This window comes from Pinus tabuliformis, chromosome 3_1, assembly GCF_031772625.1.
Source record: "Pinus tabuliformis cultivar Carrire ecotype Pingquan chromosome 3_1, CPIR1, whole genome shotgun sequence".
Classification (NCBI taxonomy): Eukaryota; Viridiplantae; Streptophyta; class Pinopsida; order Pinales; family Pinaceae; genus Pinus; species Pinus tabuliformis.
In genome coordinates, this window is record NC_142301.1 from 819784919 (window position 1) to 819805006 (window position 20088).

Consider the following 20088-nt stretch of genomic DNA (forward strand, 5'->3'; position numbering starts at 1 on the left):
TTATGTCTCCATTGCTGGTTCTTGTGTAACAAAAGTGTCGACCACCGGCTCATGGATGTTAGCTTCTCCTTCTGTTATCACTCAAGGAAAATATTTTAAATTATGTCCAGTCTTTTCATCTGGTTTTAGAGTCTAAACAGTTTAAATAGGAGTCTTGTTAAGAGTATTGTTGGTATGTCTAAAAAGGTCAATTCTCTGCTTTAGTATGTCGAAGCTCATTTCAAAGATCACAGTGCATAAACACTATTTAGGTTTGTGTGAACGTGCCCTTTGTTAACACAAATGCAACAACTTTAACACATGCAGCATATGAAGGGGAGGATGTGTAGTCTATTTTGTACAAACTACTCATGGTCGCTGATTTCAATGTTAAAGCTGTTCAACAGGCATTACTCAAATTGCTAGAAGGAACAGTTGCACATGTTCCAGAAAAGGGAGCTCGTAAATATCCTCGTGACGATCATATTCAGATCGATACAAAGGATATTCCCTTTATATGTGGCAGGGTTTTCGTGGATCTAGAGAAAACGATTTCTGAGAAGAACGGGCTCTTGCCACCTTCCTTTGTTTCTAATTTGCAAAATGTCTTGAAGAACAGAGAGATAGAAAAATTGGGCATCGGATGCACCTATGGAATAGCATTTATGTCTTGGGCACTAGTGCTTTGGTATGCAGGAGTATTCATTAGAAATGGGCAAACAGATGGAGGCAAAGCGTTCACTGCCATTTTCTCTGCTATAGTCGGTGGCATGAGTTTAGGGCAATCATTCTCCAATATTGGTGCATTTGGCAAGGGGAAAGTTGCTGCATACAAGCTGATGGAGATTATTAAACAACAGCCTACAATCATTCATGATGTTTCAGAAGGAAATAAGCTAGCAGAAATCCAGGGCAACATTGACTTCCAAGATGTTACATTCAGTTACCCTTGTCGGCCAGATGTACTGATTTTCCGAAATTTCTCTCCAAATCCCAGCTGGAAAGACTATTGCAATAGTGGGGGGTAGCGGTTCTAGGAAGAGCACTGTTGTGGCCCTCATAGAACGCTTTTATGATCCTAGCCAAGGACATATTCACTTATATGGTCATGATCTCAAAACTTTGCAGCTAAAGTGGCTTCGCCAGCAAATTGGGCTCGTAAACCAAGAACCTGCATTGTTGGCTACAACACTCAGGTTGGAGAACGAGGGGTTCAGCTATCTGGCGGACAAAAACAACGAGTGGCAATAGCAAGAGCAATGCTAAAGAATCCTAAAATTCTTCTATTAGATGAAGCAACTAGTGCTCTTGATGCAGGTTCTAAAAGCATTGTTCAAGAAGCTCTTGACCATCTGATGATAGGAAGAACTACTATTGTTGTTGCGCATCGTCTATCCACCATTAGAAATGCAGACATCATTGCTGTTTTACAGCAGGGTCAGATCATTGAATTAGGAAATCATGAAGAATTGCTCGCCAAAGGTAGCAGTGGTGCATATTCAGCACTGGTTAAACTCCAAGAAATGGGTATGACAACAGATGGAAGCCTTCCTCTAAGGAAATCCAAATCCACACGCCTCAGTCATTCATTATCAACCAAGTCTCTAAGCCTCCGTTCAGGAAGTTTAAGAGCCCTTAGCTATCAATATAGTACAGGGGCAGATGGGAGACTTGAAATGATTTCAAATGCTGATACAAGCAAGATTGATCCCCCAGCTCAAGGATCTTTCTTTAGACTTCTCAAATTAAATACACCTGAATGGCCCTATGCTCTACTGGGGACTGCAGGATCAATTTTCTCTGGTTTAATTGGACCAACATTTGCCATCATAATGAGCAATATGCTTGAAGTTTTCTATTACACCGATAAGGAAGAAATGCAAAGAAAAACCAAAGAATATGTCTTCATCTACATTGGATCTGGTCTCTATGCTGTTGTTGCCTACCTTTGTCAACACTACTTTTTTAGTATCATGGGCGAGAATCTCACTGCAAGAGTCCGAGAGATGATGCTTTCAGCTATACTTCGTAATGAAGTAAGCTGGTTTGATGAGGAGGAGAATAACTCAAGCCAGATAGCTTCTCATTTGGCAGCTGATGCAACAAATGTCAAATCTGCAATCGCGGAAAGAATCTCAGTTATTTTATAGAACATGACTTCATTGTTAACTTCCTTTATTATAGCTTTCATTGTGGAATGGCGAATGGCTCTGCTAATTCTGGCAACATTCCCTCTTCTTGTCTTTGCAAATTTTGTGGAGCAACTGTCTCTCAAAGGATTTGCGGGAGACACAACAAAAGCGCATGCAAGGGCAAGTATGGTGGCAGGTGAAGCAGTTAGCAACTTACGAACTGTAGTCGCCTTCAATGCAGAGGACAAAGTCCTCAATCTCTTTAACAAAGAGCTGAAGTTACCTCAAACCCAAAGCCTGAAACGTGGCCAGTTCTCTGGTTTTCTATTTGGAATCTCGCAGCTCTCACTATATGGATCTCAAGGCTTAACACTGTGATTTCATCAAAGGTGGAGAAGCAGTCAGTTCTATTTTTGCAATTCTTGACCGTGGAACAAAAATTGAATCAGATGATGAAGATGCAAAAACTGCTGATAAAATCAAAGGTGAAATTGAATTAAAGCATATAGAATTTGCTTATCCATACAGGCCTGAAGTCACCATTTTCAAAGATTTGAACCTACAAATTAAAGCCTGTCATAGCCAAGCCTTGGTTGGGGCAAGTGGTTCAGGCAAAAGCTTAGTGATCGCATTAATTGAAAGATGAAATTTGTATTGCTTCTGCTGTACAAGATGGTATAAATCGTGGTGCACATGGTGTGACATCTTTAAAAGATGCAATGTCTTTTTCCAAGCATAAAGGATTTTGGGATGAAGTGGCCAATAAATCGAACAAGGAGACAGAGCAATGTGCATCAGCAGTAAAATTGTTTACCAAGTTCAAGTGCATAAAGAATAAATACGTTGTAGGTAAGCAGAGTTATTTTCAACAACTAAACCAGCATGATAAGGAGCTTTTTGGCATACTTGAACAGGTTTTTGGCAATGGTAAATGTCTCACTTCTGATTCAGATATTAAAAGACAAGACAAATCTGGTGCTCCTTTTTTCAGGCAATGAAATCGAAGATAAGGTATACAAACAGAGTAGAGTCTAAGACTGTGTTTTTGAAATTACACAGCAGTTTCGTAGCGCGCTGCGAAACTGCTGTAGCTGCATGTTACAAATGAGCTGATCAATTATGATTGACAAAGCAGCAAATCTTTTTGAAAGGTTTTGTCATTACACAGGTACATGGAAAAAGGTGGCCAGCACATCATCGACGTGGCAATCTGTTCAATTTGGGTAATCAAAGATAAAAGGCATGCTTCATTGGATTCGAACATTTTGAGGTAAACCAAAGACCAGTAAAACAGGGATAATTTCCGATGTTTCATGACATTGGAAAACATGTGATATTAAAGAGCAACATGAAGCATTAAAGGTCCATCACAGCCACCGCCAAAAGGAACCAGATGTCAAAGAACAAGAACCATTGTAATCAAGGCTATTATTAGCATAACACGGTGTTAGAATCCTACTTGATTTAGATCTCTAAAAACTCCAGTCAACAGTCAGTTGTATTTATTAGTTAGTTAAAGGTTAATAGGTGTTAATAGAAGTAGTTTACGAATTCCCCTCATGCTTGAGGAGGAACTTCAATCAGTTTGAATAAGAGCTCTATATATAGCTGAAACAACAATGTAATAGGGGTTGGAAATCTTTATGGAAAAACTTGTATTTGGCATATGTATGACTCATTTTCAATAATAGATGCTTGACTTTGCTTCTCAGGATTCATGAAGGGTTTTTCATGTTCAGAATATGTGATGTTGTCCTTTTTCTTAATTCTTACAGTGGTATGGATGTATAATCACTCAGAATTCACTGAATGTGCTCTAACTTCCTGTATACATGCATAAACTGTGTGTCCCATATGAGTTTATGTTCTGAATATTTAAACGCTGAATGCCCTGACTTCCATGTAAGGTTGAGTTCATTGTTATATTGAGGTGTTGTTGACTCCATAAGCCCAATGGATAGTTTTGTTTAATGTGTTTCCACCATTCATATTTTTCATACTTGTTTCATAGAGTTAGCCATCTAATCTTTATCAAAATCATTAACCTTTGAGAGAGCCCTCTCAGGTTGAGGAGGTTAAGCCTCAGCCAAAAGTTGGTTTGAAATAGTTACTTGAAGTCTTCCTGGTCTGCAGCCTTCCAGGGCCTGATTTTGAGATAACATTTTGGTGCGTCTGCCGGGAGCCTAAAGATTACTCATTCCCGAAATTATGAAGCTGAACTTCTGAAGGTAGCAGGAGCTCAGAAGGTTTTCGAGGTTGCAAATCTACCTTGGCGACTCCATTGTTGAAGAATTCAAAATTCATACATTCATGGTGATTCCACTGGAGTTATGAAGGACCCAGATGCTACCATTCTTATTTCAAGGTATGCATGCATAGATTTTTCAGGAATTCATGGTTTCCCAAATCATTTTCCCAAGGATGCATATTTTCTAAGGAATGGTCCAAAATTCAATGGAGAAGATCTGAGTTTAACTTTGAAGCATATATCAGATTTTTGTGATTTTACCGAGCTTCTTAGGGTTAAGCATGAAGATGTTTGCATTATGTTGTTCTATGATTCATTCCAAGGGAAATGCAAACAGTGGATTGAAAGCTTTCCTGCCAAATCCATTAAGTCATTTGAAGACTTTTGGTTTATGTTTTTGGAGGAATGGATAGATAGATCAGAGTTGGTGGCAAAATCCCCTTCAGTTCAAGGTTTCAAACAATGGAATAATGATCATAGTAATGGAGATACAAATGAAATTTTTTCTTTGTCCTGGTCCTCGTATCTAAAATCATTTGAGTGTAAGGCAGAGGATAAGATGAAATTTTTGGATGAAGTTGCTGAAGACATTGAGAAAGACATTGAAGGTTTAGAAGGTCAAATTCAGGCATATAGTTTTCATAATCATGATCATTATTTTCAGAAGCTTTCTATGGCAGAACACAAGGAGAGAGTGTTGCTTCCTTTCTCTTTCACGATTGAGGAACTGTACACTGTTGTTGAAGATCAGTTTGCACAACCAGAAAGTTACAAGAAACATCAAGCTAATCATGTATTCTGGGATCCTATAGCTAAATACATGGAAGAGTTTTACTCCCCAGTGTTTCAGTTTTTTTATGAAGATCAGAGGCAATTTCAATGGCAGTGGTCATCACAATATCATTGTGGCTCTGAACTCCGATGCAGTCAAAAAACTCAAATATCAGATAAGACAAATGATTGGCTACATTGGAAATTTCACATTGATTGAGCTGAAAGAAATTTGAATTGTTAGGGTAGGTAGGTAGGAAAATGCAAATAAGCTCAAGGTTGACTGAGCATTTTTTTCAGTAGATGTAGATTTCTTTCTCCTACAGTGATCATCAAGCTTAAGCCCGAGGTGAAGGCCCAAGACGCTGGAAAGGGATGTTTGTCAAGCAAATTTCCGTTTGTAATAAAGAAGACAAAGCACTGGACCTGCATGTTCTTAGTGTACCGCAGGAGCACACTATCCCAAGTGGAGCCACCTGTTATCACTCAAGGAAAATATTTTAAATTCTGTCCAGTCTTTTCATCTGGTTTTAGAGTCTAAACAGTTTAAATAGGAGTCTTGTTAAGAGTATTGTTGGTATGTCTAAAAAGGTCAATTCTCTGCTTTAGTATGTCGAAGCTCATTTCAAAGATCACAGTGCATAAACCCTATTTAGGTTTGTGTGAACGTGCCCTTTGTTAACGCAAATGCAACAACTTTAACACATGCAGCATATGAAGGGGAGGATGTGTAGTCTATTTTGTATAAACTACTCATGGTCGCTGATTTCAATGTTAAAGCTGTTCAACAGGCATTACTCAAATTGCTAGAAGGAACAGTTGCACATGTTCCAGAAAAGGGAGCTCGTAAATATCCTCATGGCGATCATATTCAGATCAATACAAAGGATGTTCCTTTTATATGTGGCAGGGTTTTCGTGGATCTAGAGAAAATGATTTCTGAGAAGAACGGGCTCTTGCCACCTTCCTTTGTTTCTAATTTGCAAAATGTCTTGAAGAACAGAGAGATAGAAAAATTGGGCATCGGATGCACCTATGGAATAGCATTTATGTCTTGGGCACTAGTGTTTTGGTATGCAGGAGTATTCATTAGAAATGGCCAAACAGATGGAGGCAAAGTGTTCACTGCCATTTTCTCTGCTATAGTCGGTGGCATGAGTTTAGGGCAATCATTCTCCAATATTGGTGCATTTGGCAAGGGGAAAGTTGCTGCATACAAGCTGACGGAGATTATTAAACAACAACCTACAATCATTCATGATGTTTCAGAAGGAAATAAGCTAGCAGAAATCCAGGGCAACATTGACTTCCAAGATGTTACATTCAGTTACCCTTGTCGGCCAGATGTACTGATTTTCCAAAATTTCTCTCCAAATCCCAGCTGGAAAGACTATTGCAATAGTGGGGGGTAGCGGTTCTAGGAAGAGCACTGTTGTGGCCCTCATAGAACGCTTTTATGATCCTAGCCAAGGACATATTCACTTATATGGTCATGATCTCAAAACTTTGCAGCTAAAGTGGCTTCGCCAGCAAATTGGGCTCGTAAACCAAGAACCTGCATTGTTGGCTACAACACTCAGGTTGGAGAACGAGGGGTTCAGCTATCTGGCGGACAAAAACAACGAGTGGCAATAGCAAGAGCAATGCTAAATAATCCTAAAATTCTTCTATTAGATGAAGCAACTAGTGCTCTTGATGCAGGTTCTAAAAGCATTGTTCAAGAAGCTCTTGACCGTCTGATGATAGGAAGAACTACTGTTGTTGTTGTGCATCGTCTATCCACCATTAGAAATGCAGACATCATTGCTATTTTACAGCAGGGTCAGATCGTTGAATTAGGAAATCATGAAGAATTGCCCGCCAAAGGTAGCAGTGGTGCATATTCAGCATTGGTTAAACTCCAAGAAATGGGTATGACAACAGATGGAAGCCTTCCTCTAAGGAAATCCAAATCCACACGCCTCAGTCATTCATTATCAACCAAGTCTCTAAGCCTCCGTTTAGGAAGTTTAAGAGCCCTTAGCTATCAATATAGTACAGGGGTAGATGGGAGACTTGAAATGATTTCAAAGGCTGATACAAGCAAGATTGATCACCCAGCTCAAGGATCTTTCTTTAGACTTCTCAAATTAAATACACCTGAATGGCCCTATGCTCTACTGGGGGCTGCAGAATCAATTTTCTTTGGTTTAATTGAACCAACATTCGCCATCATAATGAGCAATATGTTTGAATTTTTCTATTACACCGACAAGGGAGAAATGCAAAGAAAAACCAAAGAATATGTCTTCATCTACATTGGATCTGGTCTCTATGTTGTTGTTGCCTACCTTTGTCAACACTACTTTTTCAGTATCATGGGCGAGAATCTCACTGCAAGAGTCCGAGAGATGATGCTTTCAGCTATACTTCGTAATGAAGTAAGCTGGTTTGATGAGGAGGAGAATAACTCAAGCCAGATAGCTTCTCATTTGGCAGCTGATGCAACAAATGTCAAATCTGCAATCGCGGAAAGAATCTCAGTTATTTTACAGAACATGACTTCATTGTTAACTTCCTTTATTATAGCTTTCATTGTGGAATGGCGAATGGCTCTGCTAATTCTGGCAACATTCCCTCTTCTTGTCTTTGAATTTTGTGCAGCAACTGTCTCTCAAAGGATTTGCGGGAGACACAGCAAAAGCGCATGCAAGGGCAAGCATGGTGGCAGGTGAAGCAGTTAGCAACATATGAACTGTAGCCGCTTTCAATGCAGAGGACAAAGTTCTCAATTTTTTGACCAAGAGCTGAAGTTACCTCAAACCCAAAGCCTGAAACGTGGCCAGTTCTCTGGTTTTCTATTTGGAATCTCGCAGCTCTCACTATATGGATCTCAAGGCTTAATACTGTGATTTCATCAAAGGTGGAGAAGCAGTCAGTTCTATTTTTGCAATTCTTGACCGTGGAACAAAAATTGAATCAGATGATGAAGATGCAGAAACTGCTGATAAAATCAAAGGTGAAATTGAATTAAAGCATATAGAATTTGCTTATCCATCCAGGCCTGAAGTCACCATTTTCAAAGATTTGAACCTAAAAATTAAAGCCTGTCATAGCCAAGCCTTGGTTGGGGCAAGTGGTTCAGGCAAAAGCTCAGTGATCGCATTAATTGAAAGATGAAATTTGTATTGCTTCTGCTGTACAAGATGGTATAAATCGTGGTGCACATGGTGTGACATCTTTAAAAGATGCAATGTCTTTTTCCAAGCATAAAGGATTTTGGGATGAAGTGGCCAATAAATCGAACAAGGAGACAGAGCAATGTGCATCAGCAGTAAAATTGTTTACCAAGTTCAAGTGCATAAAGAATAAATACGTTGTAGGTAAGCAGAGTTATTTTCAACAGCTAAACCAGCATGATAAGGAGCTTCTTGGCATACTTGAGCAAATTTTTGGAAATGGTAGATGTGTCACTTCTGATTCAGATATTAAAAGACAAGACAAATCTGGTGCTCCTTTTTCAGGCAATGAAATTGAAGATAAGGTATACAAACAGAGTAGAGTCTAAGACTGTGTTTTTGAAATTACACAACAGTTTCGTAGCGCGCTACGAAACTGCTGTAGCTGCATGTTACAAATGAGCTGATCAATTATGATTGACAAAGCAGCAAATCTTTTTGAAAGGTTTTGTCATTACACAGGTACATGGAAAAAGGTGGCCAGCATATCATCGACGTGGCAATCTGTTCAATTTGGGTAATCAAAGATAAAAGGCATGCTTCATTGGATTCGAGCATTTTGAGGTAAACCAAAGACCAGTAAAACGGGGATAATTTCCGATGTTTCATGACATTGGAAAACATGTGATATTAAAGAGCAACATGAAGCATTAAAGGTCCATCACAGCCACCGCCAAAAGGAACCAGATGTCAAAGAACAAGAACCATTGTAATCAAGGCTATTATTAGCATAACACGGTGTTAGAATCCTACTTGATTTAGATCTCTAAAAACTCCAGTCAACAGTCAGTTGTATTTATTAGTTAGTTAAAGGTTAATAGGTGTCAATAGAAGTAGTTTACGAATTCCCCTCATGCTTGAGGAGGAACTTCGATCAGTTTGAATAAGAGCTCTATATATAGCTAAAACAGCAATGTAATAGGGGTTGGAAATCTTTATGGAAAAACTTGTATTTGGCATATGTATGACTCATTTTCAATAATAGATGCTTGACTTTGCTTCTCAGGATTCATGAAGGGTTTTTCATGTTCAGAATATGTGATGTTGTCCTTTTTCTTAATTCTTACAGTGGTATGGATGTATAATCACTCAGAATTCACTGAATGTGCTCTGACTTCCTGTATACATGCATAAACTGTGTGTCCCATATGAGTTTATGTTCTGAATATTTAAACGCTGAATGCCCTGACTTCCATGTAAGGTTGAGTTCATTGTTATATTGAGGTGTTGTTGACTCCATAAGCCCAATGGATAGTTTTGTTTAATGTGTTTCCACCATTCATATTTTTCATACTTGTTTCATAGAGTTAGCCATCTAATCTTTATCAAAATCATTAACCTTTGAGAGAGCCCTCTCAGGTTGAGGAGGCTAAGCCTCAGCCAAAAGTTGGTTTGAAATAGTTACTTGAAGTCTTCCTGGTCTGCAGCCTTCCAGGGCCTGATTTTGAGATAGCACCTTCCTTCCCTTGGCTGACTTCCTCCTCCACTACTAATTCTAGTGAAATAGCAGTGTTAGCCAAGGGCCCCTGCGTATCCATTACCTGATCACTTTCTACGGCTTGTGCCATATGGGTTGCTAGTTCTTATGTAACAACAACTTCGTCAAAAGTTTCTTGTGTACCAGCTTCCTAGATGTCAATTTGGCTCTCCCTCGAGGTGGTGTCTGCTACACAAACCTTAAATCCTACTGCCACTAGCTTCTCAGCACAAGCTGCACACATAGTGCCCAAAACATCTCCCTTTCTGGCCCTGTCTGCGGCCTCAGCCAAAGTATCTAGCCCTGGGGCTCTTGGCTCTACCTTTCCCTCTGCCATATGTTCCTTTAGTTCTCTATTTTATTTTTCTAAGATTTTAATTCTTGACAACAAGGATTGGGTTTCGCTCTTACCAGGTGAAGAAGGTTTCTCTGGTTGAGCCTCCTCCTCATCCTTCTGCTCTATTGCTTCTTTGTTCTTCCTTGACATGGATGGGGACCCTAGGTGCCCACTAACCCTTATCCTCTGGTTCGACCGCTTGTCACCAATTGGTCTTTCAAATGGCCTCTTACCAACCCTTACTGCCAAGGGTTGGGGTTGCTCCTTTGTCACTACTAGAGCTTCCTCAGATGTCTCCTTTTGCCTCCTACGGGTGGTCTCAGGCTTCTTCCTCATAAATTATTTCCAATTCCTGCCATGGTGGCTCAAGGCGTCGAAAACAATGAGTTTGATAAGGCCATGGTTTGTGAAACATGTTTCTAGATGCGCAAATGTCTTCACAACCACGGCCATGTACCTAATGTTTCCTAGCAAGAAGTAAGGAAGATTGATCAGCTGCTGATATCGGAGGTGGTTCAACAATGGAAAGTGGTAATTAAACATAATTTTTCCCTTCCCTCGCAATTAATGTACTTGATGAGGTATAGGGAAACATCATCCCATCGCTGGGGCAGTGACAATCTATCAATTCCCCTTCCTTTCTTTACTTGTGACTCTTCTTCTTGGAAGAAATCCCCTTTCAGGGAGGGGTCATTGACCTTCTTGTTGAACCACCTCTTTCCTTCCACTGGTAATCCTATCACTCTAGAAATCACCTCTTATGTGACCTCCAGCTTCAACCCTATAACTTCTGTTTGGTTTCTCTCCAAATTATTTGAAAATTCCAAGGCAACGCCACCATCTGATCCCTATAACCTCCAGAAGAATTCAAACCAGCCTGCATCATTGAAAATCTGGCATGCTTCAGGGCAATCCTCCAAGGCTTCTTTGGACCCTGGTTCATTCCATATTGCTGCTCTACCCATTTCTTATGAAAATTCAGTGTTGTCTCACCTCCTTCTCCCTTCCTCTAGACGCTCCAGGGTCGTCGACACACAACCTAGCTGTTTCAGCCTGCACTGATATCTTTCACTTCTCCGATCACTCTGAATGGGGATTCAGCACTTCCAGTAGCGGTAAATGGTAGGATGGTGCATGTGAGGATTTTGAATTGGGATTTTGCATTCATGATTCGGACTGCACGGTAAATTTTCCTTATTAATGGTGACTCATGGGAGGTCTCATCGAAGGTACACTTACCCTTTTTGGTATGATCGGCATTAAGTAACAATAACTACCAGGTCATCATGCCTTAATTGTAGGATTTTTTGAATAATCACAAATCATGCGACAGTCATGTCACAATATTATTCATTCCCCCCCACAACATAAATATGACAACTGCCCTCGGCCATCAAAAATCATGTTAAGTTTCCATAATTACCAAATAAAGCAAATTCAATATTATCTTTTGACGACGTACCTAGGTGACGTGGGGAGAAGTCATTGGTGGCGCGACGCGCGAACCAAGCTCCGATAGTGAGACACTTGAATTTAATTCTGATGATGAGGATCACAATGATGCCTGCTATTTATTTCAAATAAAATATCTCATTTATTTTTTAACAGTCGTCGAGTGTTACATGTGTAACAGCCAAGACTAATAATATATATATTATTTTGATTTCTACCAAAAAATAAAGAATAAATGATCATGTAACAACACTTATCGTAAGGTATGCTTTGAAATATACTAGATGTTGTTACAGAGTGTGTAACAGCCACCACGAGGTGGTTTTCAACTACTACAAAAAGTGTTTGTCTATGCCTAGGAAAGGTTTTCACAACCAGATTGTTATTATTATTATTATTATTATTATTATTATTTTAGAGCTTGAAGGTGTAACAGCTGCCAACCGTAGTTGATTTTCAGCTATTACACTTATTGGAAAAATTAGAATTTTTGTAGCACAGGGGGATTTCCCCTGTTCTTGTAATCTGTAGATCTGAATTTGTGACAATGTTGACAAATGAATCCCTTGAAGCAGGTTTGTGATATAACCGAAGACGATTCCCATTTGCAAACAATGGTGTCCTCGCATTGTCAATGGTCACCAAATTTACAGTCCCATTGTCAAAGACTACATCTACCTCATAGGGACCTAGCCATCTGGTGCAGAGGTTACCCTTGAAGTCTTTAAATCTTGATTCATATAAGAGAGCCCAATCTCCTTTCTGGAACTTCTTCTTCTTGATGAATCTGTTATTCCACTTAGCTCTTTGCTGCTGGATAATCTTTGTTTGCTATATAGTAGCTAACCGTTTCTCCTCCAATTCATTGAGTTGGTTCAATCTCTGCTTTTGTGCTGTAGCCAAGTCCAAATTGACGTTCAATGATGTTCTTAGTGTCTTGATTTCAAATTTGATGGGGAATAAAGGGTTTTTACCATACACAAGTTCATATGGTGAGAAGCCAGAGGTATTCCTCCATGTATTCCTATATTCCCACAACAATTCTAGAAGTTTATCAACCTAATTTGTTTAGTGACTGGCCACAGTCTTAGTAAGGATCCCCTCAATGACTTTGCTAGTGCTTTCCACTTGGCCATTTGCTTATGGATCATAAGGTGTTGTGATTCTATGATGGATTTTATATTTTTCAACCAACCCCTAGATCCTATGAGATGTGAACTAGGGCCCTCCGTCTATGACTATCTCCCTGGGTATGCCAAACCAAACAAAGATGTGTTTAAATAGAAAGTCTGGGATAGCTTTCTCTGTGGCTCTAGTTAGTGCCTTTCCCTAAACCCATTTTGTGACATATTCAGTGCAGACCAAGATGTAAGATTTATGTCTAGATGATGGATTAATTGGTCCCACAAAATCTAGAGCCCACTTCTCAAAAGGTTCTAAGACGACTTGGGGTTGTAAAAGCATCTCATTTGATCGCAGTGGTTGGCCCATCCTTTGACAACTATTACATCCCTTCACAAACTTCTTGGCATCTTGAAATATTGTTGGCCAATAATACCCTGTTGAAAGGACTTTGTATCATGTCCGCTTATCTATGAAGTGCCTTCCACAAGGTTCTTTGTGGCAGGCTTTAAGGATATCAAAGACCTTATCTTCTCTAGTGTGATAGAGGTTCCCATCTATGATCTTTCTATTCTCCTTGGAAGACAAATATTTTGGAAACTTCCCTACAACAAGATAATTGGCTATATCTGCATACCAAGGTGAGTAAGTAGAAATAGAAAAAAGATATTCATTCAAGAAAGAATCCTCATTAGGAATGCAATTGTCATCAATAGTTAACCTAGAAAGAAAGTCAGCTACTACATTATCTTTTCCAGGTTTATCAACAATAGTGATATCAAATTCTTGTAACAGCAATAACCAACATGTAATCCTACCATTGGTAATTGGCTTATTCATTAAAAACGAATGGTAGAATGGTTAGTGTGTACAAATACTTGATACTGAGTGATATAATGTCAGAATTTATTGATGGTGTCCACGACTGCTAAGAACTCCTTCTTAGTCACTGTGTAGTTGAGCTCAGTCCGGGTCATATTTTTGTTTATGTAGTAAATAGAATAAGGTTTCTTATCCTCCAATTAGCCCAAAACAGAACCTACAACAATATCAGATGCATCTGTAGCTATGTGAAATGGTAGTTCCCAATTAGGTCCTCGCAATATCGGAGCTACTAATACCAAACATTTTAGCTTTAAAAAGTCCTGCTCACACTTCCCTATCCACAAAACATCAACATCCTTCATGAGCAAGGAAAATGGCAATGCAAGTTTTGAAAAAATTTCCATAAATCTCCCGTAATACCCTGCATGTCCCAAAAAATTATGTGCCTCTTTTTGCGTTTTTGGGGTTGGAATTTTCAAGATTACCTCTATTTTTGCATGGTCTACCTTGATTCCTTCAGCAAAAATTTTGTTTCCAGGCATGATCTCTTCAATCATCATCATGTGACATTTTTCAGTGCTTAAGTCAAAATCAATCTATACACACCGTTCCAACACTTTTTCTAGATTGACTAATGTTGTTTAAAAATCATCTCCATAAGGTGTAAAATCGTCCATGAAGATTTCCAGGCAGTCATTCAGCAAGTCAGAAAAAATCCCCAGTATTGCCCTTTGAAAGGTTGCTAGTGCATTACAAAGTCCAAAAGGAAGTACAATGTATGCATAGGTTCCCCAAGGACAAGTAAAGGTAGTTTTATCTTGATCTTCTGGGGAAATTTGTATCTGATTATAGCCACTAAATCTGTCCAAAAATGAAAAGAACTTCTTTCCAGAGAGGGTATGAAGGACCTGATCTATAAATGGTAAGGGAAAATGGTCCTTTCGAGTGGCTTTATTGAGTTCTTTTTAATCTACACAGACTCTCCACTTGCCATTATTTTAGGAACAATGACAAGCGGCGACACCCACTAACTGTCAAATATTGGGTAAATAAAATTAGCACTCAGAAGTTTTTATAATTCTTCCTTCACCACCTCCTTTAGTGTATGGTTCATGCGACGTTGTGGTTGTCTGACTGGTTTGCAGCCATCCTTCAAATAAATATGGTGATTTAATAGGTTAGGTTGGATCCCTTTCATATCCGTATAATCCCATGCAAATGCCTTTTTGTATTTCAGTAACAGTTGTAACAATAGTTGGTTTTACTCAACAATCAGGTTGGGGTTAATATTCAGAAACTTTCTATATTCTGTCTCAATTGGACTACTGCCAATATTCAAAGTGGTTCTCATTTGTTAAAAATCTATATCTTCCACCTCTTCTTCCTCATTCGCATTTTTAGTGGAAGCGACATAAAGTGAGTTACTAATAAAACCATGGATGACATTAACTTTTGTCTCATCCTTGAAATAATGGGCTTTCCCAAAGTGAGGAGTGGTAGGGAAAGATCTGACTCAAGCTCAAACTCATCCCACCAAGGGTTATATATATCCATATTTTGTTTTGGGGGTAAAGTCTAAGGTTATTTGTTGCCTGGCCATCCAAGATCACCATAGACCCCGATCTGCAGCATATATATGCATCCACAGTGGCCAGCGAAGGTCTCCCTAGGATTAAAGGATGTTGACCCAAATTAGATTTGGGTTGCAAGATTAGAAAATTAGCCAGATACCTCCAGGAATATATTGTAATCACTATATCCTCTAACATCCCCTCGGGTTTAACATGGGACTTTTCTGCTAATTCAAGTACAGTAGGAGTATGTCTAAGTCCCTGTAGGTAAAGAGCGACATAGAGGTCCTTTATCATTACATTAATGGCAGCTCTGATATCGATCAATGTGTTGGATATGGGTTGATCATTAATGTATAAAATGACCGTAGGATTACCTGGATCATTATACTTAGTTAGGAGAGGCTGAGCAAACATTATTTCGGATACATTCCCCGTCACATGTATGGTGGCAGGGTATTTAGGCTTCCTGCTAGGTTTCTTTATGCACAAACCTCTCATTGTTTTAGCATAAATAGGTACCTCTTTAAGGGCTTGTAGCAGAGGAATTCATACATGCAAATTTTGCAAATCCCTAAGAAAATTAGATTCAGGTTGTGAATTCATCCTAGGTTCGGCCAATCTCTGAGGATATGGAGGGTTTTGCATTATGACAGTCGAGTTGGCTATTACAGGTGTACCAACCTTCCTCGAGTTGTCTATTACAACAATAACAATTCTTCATAGGTCATCTGTTACAAATGTAACAACTTCCTCTATATAGGTTGTTGTAGGCACAATAGCCACCTCAGAGCCTCCGACATCTCTTCTAGATGGTTGACATTCCTCCTCTGTAATGGTAGGGGAGTGACTTGGCTTAATTGCCTTGCCCGATTGCAATTGTATTTCATTAAGTCCCATGGGGGTAATAAGGTAGGTTTGGAAGGTAGTCAGAGCCGCTATGCCCTGAGCTACTTTATTTTTTGGGTTTGGGTTAGGTTGCATAGGCAGTTAGGATCGCACAAGTGGTGGAGGAGCAGGAGTTTGGAAAGGAGGTAAATGCAGCTATTATTGCATGGGTAGTCCAGGCATAAATGAATTCTAGGCATTTCCTCTCCAATTGTGGTTCCAAGGATATGGTTGAGATTGAGGATATTGAACAGAAGGGGATGGAGAGCACTGGTACTAGGGTGAAGGAAATTGTGCTGGAGGAGGAGTACAATATTTCCATCGATATTATTGAGTATTATATGCATTGTTCCATGAATTGAAAGAGGAAAAGTCTTGAGACATATCTAGAGGTCGTCGTTGCCATGGGCTCCTTGGTGTGATGAAATAAGAGGACTACACTTCCTCGCTTGACTCTCTGAGTATTGCCTTTAATCTAGGAAGCTCTAGACATTGCCCTATCGAATGTTCCAGCTCACAAATATTGCACAAGATGATGTTGTTAAATTCGCATTCCCTCAAAGGATGTTTCTTTAGGAAATTCAAACATAACACAGCTAGAGGTGTGTCAGCTTCTGCTTGTGTCTTCTTGATCTGCGTTGTCATTATCTGGGCAGAGAGAGTACTGAGGATATCGGTCTTGAAATTTTCAAACAAATTTCTGATTTTTGCTCTAGTTACTCCCCCTCTTTTAGATTTTTGTATCCATGTGGAGGCATCTCAAACTGCACTCCTCCCCTTAGACGATCCTCTAGAGCATCTTACAGAGATTTTTACAATTTCAGCAAATGGTTCTTGTGATATATCCCCCTTCCCCAATAGGTTTAGGGTATCAAGGAAGTAACCCCTCATTCCTCTAATAAGTATAGTATTCAAGATCTCCTAGTCTGGATCACTATGTTTAGACTGTTGCAGATTATAGTGGAACCTCTCCACATAAGCTTCCAGGATTTCATCCTCTTTCTGTGTCATTCAAAAGATCTCCTCCCTTAAGTCCCTGCTTCTGCAATAGTCTTCGTACTTTTATAAGAACATCTCCTTCATGTCATTCCATGTTCAAATAGAAGAAGAATCTAATCCCATGAACCATCTCAAGGCTGCCCCTTTTAAAGTAGAAGGAAATAATTTTAATTTATGTGCATCTGAGGTATAATCATAACTTTTTCATAAGACATCGAACTCAAATAAAGAGGTGTCTAGATCTTCCACAGTCATTCCCTGGAAGGATGTTAAGGATGATAGAGGAATATTTTTCATAGGAGCTTCACCTCTGATATCCCTGATTGGGAATTCAAAGGTGGTGATAGTATCATATGTTTTAGCATTATTGTCATTGTTGTCCCCCATGACTAGTCCTTCTAACCCTTGTTGTAGAAGACATCCTTCAAATTGTTCTTGTGATGGTCTCGTAGATGTGATTAGTGGTTGAGATGTTCTTGGGGCTATTTGTTTTACCGCACTACCTATATCTAGGTATTGATAAACCAATAGGTGTTCTTCCATCCCAAGTGTTCGATGTTCCCCCTCAATTCCCCTTGCCCCTCGATCCTCAAATTCTGGCTACTAGCTTCCCCCTCCTTCCCTTGGATCAGATTCTCAGTCTTGGTGATATGGGTGCTAGCTTTAGAATGATATGGTCCCAAGATAGAGGAATTAGAGGTTTTTTCTTTTTCTATGGGAGTAATAGCATTCTTCAGCCCCATTTTCCTTGCATCCCTTTGAGAGATGGATTGTTCTTTTTCTGCCTTAGAGATTAGTTCCTAGATGAATGTTTTCCTTCCCAAATCTACACTCTTCCTTTCCTTTTTATGACCCATTTTTCCTGTGACTAATTAGAGTGGAGGTAGTTTTGTTATCTCTATAATTTCTACAGTTGCACACATGGACCCTATTTGTATTAACTCACACCCTAAGTGCCTCAGCCTTCGATAGTGGTGAGCCCGCCCAGGTATGTTAGAGTGATGCACAGGTTCTTACCTCTCGTCTTACCGCCCAGGGATTGAAGAGTTGAACGCACATGAAACGAACCACCAAAATTCCCTAAGTGCCCTATTGATCACAATGGTGAGCCCATCGAGGTATGTTAGAGTGATGCACAAGTTCTTACCTCTTGCCTTACCGCCCAACAAGTGTGGACTAGGAACACTCTACATCAAACAAATAACTTGGTTGATTGTATCCTCAACTACCATCCCCGACAATGGTGCCAAAATGTAGTGTTGTTTTAATCAATCCTAATTGACCGAGACTAAAACATTTAATTGTCAACGTAGGGTAGGTCTTGCTATTTCAATGGAGTTTTCACTATCTATGCCGATACATCACATCCAAGGATAAGAAAATGTAGAAAACAGTAAACAGTGTCGCTGAACCAAGTTGTTGAATCAAACCCTTCATGTAGACTTAAAAACACTCTACATAATTAATTACACTTCGCACTATCAAAGTAAAGGCATGCCACAGAGAAACTAATATCTATTCCAGTTGGTTACTAACCATTGTGTTGATTAACTCAGTGTAACATCATAATATAAATAGAAACAGTAACGAATGTAATCCACGATTTTTATAGCAAAAATGAGAAACCATAAATCAATTAACTAAACCAGAATGTACACTACCTCTATCACTACAATCCCTACCAAACATGAGGGCCCTTCCTCCTCAACGGGGCATAGGAGTAACACAAAAGTAATTAACAAATCAATTGAAGAGCAGTAACAGCATCACTATGCTCATTAATATTAAAAATAAACTCAGAATTACAGAAGTAGAGTAACAATACTTTTCTATATGTCATGTCCTTGTACATGAAAAATCAAGTTCCTTTATAGTTATTACATCCTAAAATTAGAAAAAAGATTAGTCATGAGAATCTCACAATTCTCATGCTGATAAAAAATAAAAGTAGTTACAACCTATTTGTAAATACAAATATAGAGTAGTTAGGATTGCAACCGCTTGGGTTTGTTGCTTCCAAAATAAACAATTCCTACTGCCCACAGTTGTTATGTGGAATAGTACCCACATTTTCCAGCTTCGGCGCAACAACATCGAGTGAATAACAGTTTAGGATGGCATGGCATCGTTGGTGACATCACTTTTGGTGTAAAAACGGATTCTTGTATCAGCGTGTAGTGTAACAACATCCTGTAACAACATCCAATATGTAACAACAACCTATAACAACGTCTAATGTGTAACAACATCCAATGTGTAACAACGAACTATTCTACCATTCTCTGTAGTTAATCCGTGCTGCCTGTCTTCTTCATAACTTTGTTCTCGCGAGCCATCACCTGAAAAGAAGAAGAGCTTCCCAAAATACTTCTTCAATACTCTCCCAGTTAGCCACAAAAAGGAATAAAGCATCGCATTACTCAGAAAAATATGGCAAAGTAACATAACAGTAGAATAGGTTATAAAGGTGAGAAAATAGGGAAATTGGTCAAGTAAAGTCATAGGCCTAAAGGACAAAAGGGTCAAAATTGCGGAAAGAATGTGTAGAAAATAGGTAAACAACCACACCCAACAAATGCAACAACATACCACTGAACCAACAAAGCTTCATCAATATGGTAGGGGATTTAACTTAACAAATCGTTGAACCTTTTACCATACTTCTTAATTGTTTCATTTTGTTTCTATTTAATTTCTTTTAACTTTTGAACAACAAGTTTAACATCATGAGAATTAAAGAAGGAGAAGAAATTGATCTCGATATCATTCTTATTTCTAGGTTGGTTCTATGTGAAACTCATAAATCATGAGAGAGCTCTCTTCTGGAGAGATACTACAAATTGTGCCATTTTTTTATCTTCATCGATATCATTGGTTGTCCAAAATTTATCGCAAACTAACTAGTTACTTTTAGGATCCTTGTCACCTTCGTAGAGGGAGATATGATTAATCTCATTTTTATTTGAGCATATGGACTTTATTCCATTTTCTTGGGGTCGGTCAGTTTATCTAATCCTCAGCCTTGATAACTTATGGTTGAGTTGTACGTGGGGTACATTCCCTCATCTT

General features: G+C 39.1%; 1 protein-coding gene across 1 annotated transcript in view; it reads left to right on the forward strand.

Annotated features, from left to right (window-relative positions):
- The first annotated feature begins 350 nt into the window (after window positions 1-350).
- LOC149190015 (ABC transporter B family member 19-like) overlaps window positions 351-20088 on the forward strand; it is a 33917-nt gene continuing 14179 nt past the window's right edge. Inside the window, 10 exon segments of the mRNA XM_089410409.1 lie at window positions 351-961; window positions 963-1156; window positions 1159-2485; window positions 2487-2733; window positions 6556-6691; window positions 6694-7652; window positions 7774-7840; window positions 8033-8128; window positions 8316-8653; window positions 8811-8865. Of these exon segments, the coding sequence (XP_089266535.1) occupies window positions 351-961; window positions 963-1156; window positions 1159-2485; window positions 2487-2733; window positions 6556-6691; window positions 6694-7652; window positions 7774-7840; window positions 8033-8128; window positions 8316-8653; window positions 8811-8865 (4030 nt within the window).